The sequence below is a fragment of the Aegilops tauschii genome, chromosome 5 (genome assembly GCF_002575655.3).
Source record: "Aegilops tauschii subsp. strangulata cultivar AL8/78 chromosome 5, Aet v6.0, whole genome shotgun sequence".
NCBI lineage: Eukaryota > Viridiplantae > Streptophyta > Magnoliopsida > Poales > Poaceae > Aegilops > Aegilops tauschii.
Genome location: NC_053039.3, coordinates 573,341,412 through 573,343,836, shown reverse-complemented (window position 1 = coordinate 573,343,836; position 2,425 = coordinate 573,341,412). Strand labels below are relative to the sequence as shown.

Sequence of the window (2,425 nt, the reverse complement as noted above, 5' to 3'; positions counted from 1 at the left end):
TCCTCCCGATTCCTCTTCATCTCTTTTACGGCAACATACGACCAGATTGGACGCGCGGGAACGTGCTCTCCCTAAGACTGAAGAGCGAACGTTCATTCACTAGATTCTCCCAAAAAAAACTGGAGGAGTGGTGAAAAGAAGCCGGTGAGTGGGAAAGGACAAGCTTACCAAGCCCTACTCCTCTCTCTCTCTCTCTCTCTCTCTCTCTCATAAGTGCCACCATGTCCCTGTCCCATTGTCGCTTTCCTCTCTCTAAATAAGGGGGACAAAGGCAGTAGTCCTTGCAGAGAGACGGATGGAGGGAGTGCCGTAATGTCCTGACCGCTGTTCTGTGGTGCAATAAGCTGCCCACAGTTGGCGCCAACAGTGTCCTGAGCTCAAAATAAATGCAGGTCGCTTATTTCGTCCTACACATCCGACCGGCCCACCTCACCCTCACCATACAAAGACTAGACTCATAGCCATCAGATCGCGTATCTCCTCATGTGGTTAGTCCATGAAAAGATTGCCTTGCACCTCAGCAGCGTATCCATCTCCCTGCCAAATTGTGCTCCATTGTCACCTATAGCTACCTGGATATAGCTCATGAATGAGAGATGCAGGGCAGTGTGAGTGTGTGTGTACAGCTCCTGCAAGCTGGCTGCATGTGTGTGTGTGGCTAAGCTAGGAGTAGCAAAGACTAGGCTGGTAATAGTATAAACAAGAAAAGATACAGCAGAGAGCACAAGACCACTATGGATATGGAGGAGCAGGCCAACGCCGCCGCCACTGCTGCGCGAGAAGGCGACCTCGCCGACGTCGTGGCCCGTGCCAACGCAATGGCCTACTCCACCGGAGCCCGTCGCCAAGCGCCACCACCTCCCCCTTCTGCGGCAACTCGCGTCATGATCCCCTACGAGGAGGAGAGACAACGGCGGCCTGCGAACGTCGCCTGCGGCGGCGGCGAGGTTACCTTTGAGGCCCCGCCGTCAACCGTTGTGGTCGACCCGTACCTTCTGGCGGCGGCTGGTGGATATGGGCTGCCACAGCAGCACCAGCACCAGCACCAGCAACTGCTCGCTTTCCAGATCTCTGAGCATGCGTGCTGCGCCGCCGCCGACAGCGACGACCCCATGAGGATCTCGCCACCACCACCACAACCGGCTCCTCATCATCAGATGATCACCAGGTTATTAACTCTTAATTAATTCTCCTTCGATCCATCCTAATTTCTTTCTTAGCTAAGAGCCTTGATCTGGCCTATTCTTTGTTGCTTCAGTATTTTATTTGTCATTTGCCCTCTTCTACTAAAATTTCCCCTTCCCTTACAGTTTCATGAGTTCATGCATGTTCCTATGTAATTTTCTCTGGTTCTATTCTATCTTACCTTTAGTTATTTCTATGCATTTCCATTGGTACATTTCAGCATCATCTTTAATACTTCTTCATATCTGTGAAATTGTCATTCTGTGTCAGCTATACCATGAGTTAACTCCACAGTTCATAGTTTTCAATTCCTGTCATTTGATGCATGAATATATATAGCTGCATGCCCCCCCCCCCCCCCCCCCCTCTAATTAAATCAGGCTTCTTCATTCCTTTCATGATGTTTAATTGTTCTTCAAAAGCTCTAACTGCTCTGGCATTCACTACATTAAGTTATTGCGGCATGGCTTGCACGCATATACCATACTGCAGAAAGAACGATGTGAGGAAGGTGGTCTGCATCCCGGCGCCACCGGTGATGAGCAACCGGGCAGGAGGGGGAGGGGAGGTGATTCCATCTGATCTATGGGCATGGAGAAAGTATGGCCAGAAACCCATCAAGGGCTCTCCTTATCCAAGGTACTATTGTTTTCATGATCCAGTTGTAGTTTATAATTAACACCTGATGTCTTAGTTTGGTGCTGTATCCGAATAAGTACATGCCTCACATTAATTACTCTCGTTTGGTTTTTTCAGTAGGTTGTTCCAATTAGGTCGACTGGTCGTATAAATTTGAACGAGCTTACTGTTTTGCTGTCAACTCAAATTTCGCTAAGTTTTCCACATTTGATTGACATGGAAATTTATGATTTGACCAAAGGAAAAACAGCGACATCTCAGCATCTTCCTTGTGGATTGGACGGAAAACACAATATTAAAACTGGTGTTTGTTGCGTTTACTCATCGTTAGTGTTTGTTGCAGCGTTTCAATGTTAGGAAAGGGATGTTAAGGAACATGTGGATGATTTGGGTCGGTGGGATACATGGATGGACCTACTATGATATGGTGAACAAGGTAAAAGCTGAGGCGGAGAGTAGCACGCAATGCTACACCCTCTGCCAATTTCTTCACTAAGGCGATCGCAAAATTGCAGGAAAAGAAAGAAAACATGACATTAAATCAATAAGATTTAGACAGTAAATCAATAAGATTTACTTGATGTCACACGAGTGAATCCTT

At 47.6% G+C, this 2,425-nt stretch overlaps 1 protein-coding gene across 2 annotated transcripts; it reads left to right on the top strand.

Annotated features, from left to right (window-relative positions):
- Positions 1-242: 242 nt before the first annotated feature.
- LOC109732287 (uncharacterized) lies at positions 243-2,016 on the top strand. Of its 2 annotated transcripts, none has more exons than XM_045228218.2 (2): positions 243-1,168; positions 1,639-2,016. In XM_045228218.2, exons 1-2 carry the CDS (start codon positions 735-737, stop codon positions 1,862-1,864), a joined length of 660 nt encoding a protein of 219 aa, XP_045084153.1. In that variant the 5' UTR covers positions 243-734; the 3' UTR covers positions 1,865-2,016. The 2 variants fall into 2 exon arrangements, with proteins under 2 accessions (XP_045084153.1, XP_045084154.1); XM_045228219.2 differs by having other exon boundaries at positions 248-1,168; positions 1,678-2,016.
- Positions 2,017-2,425: the final 409 nt, after the last annotated feature.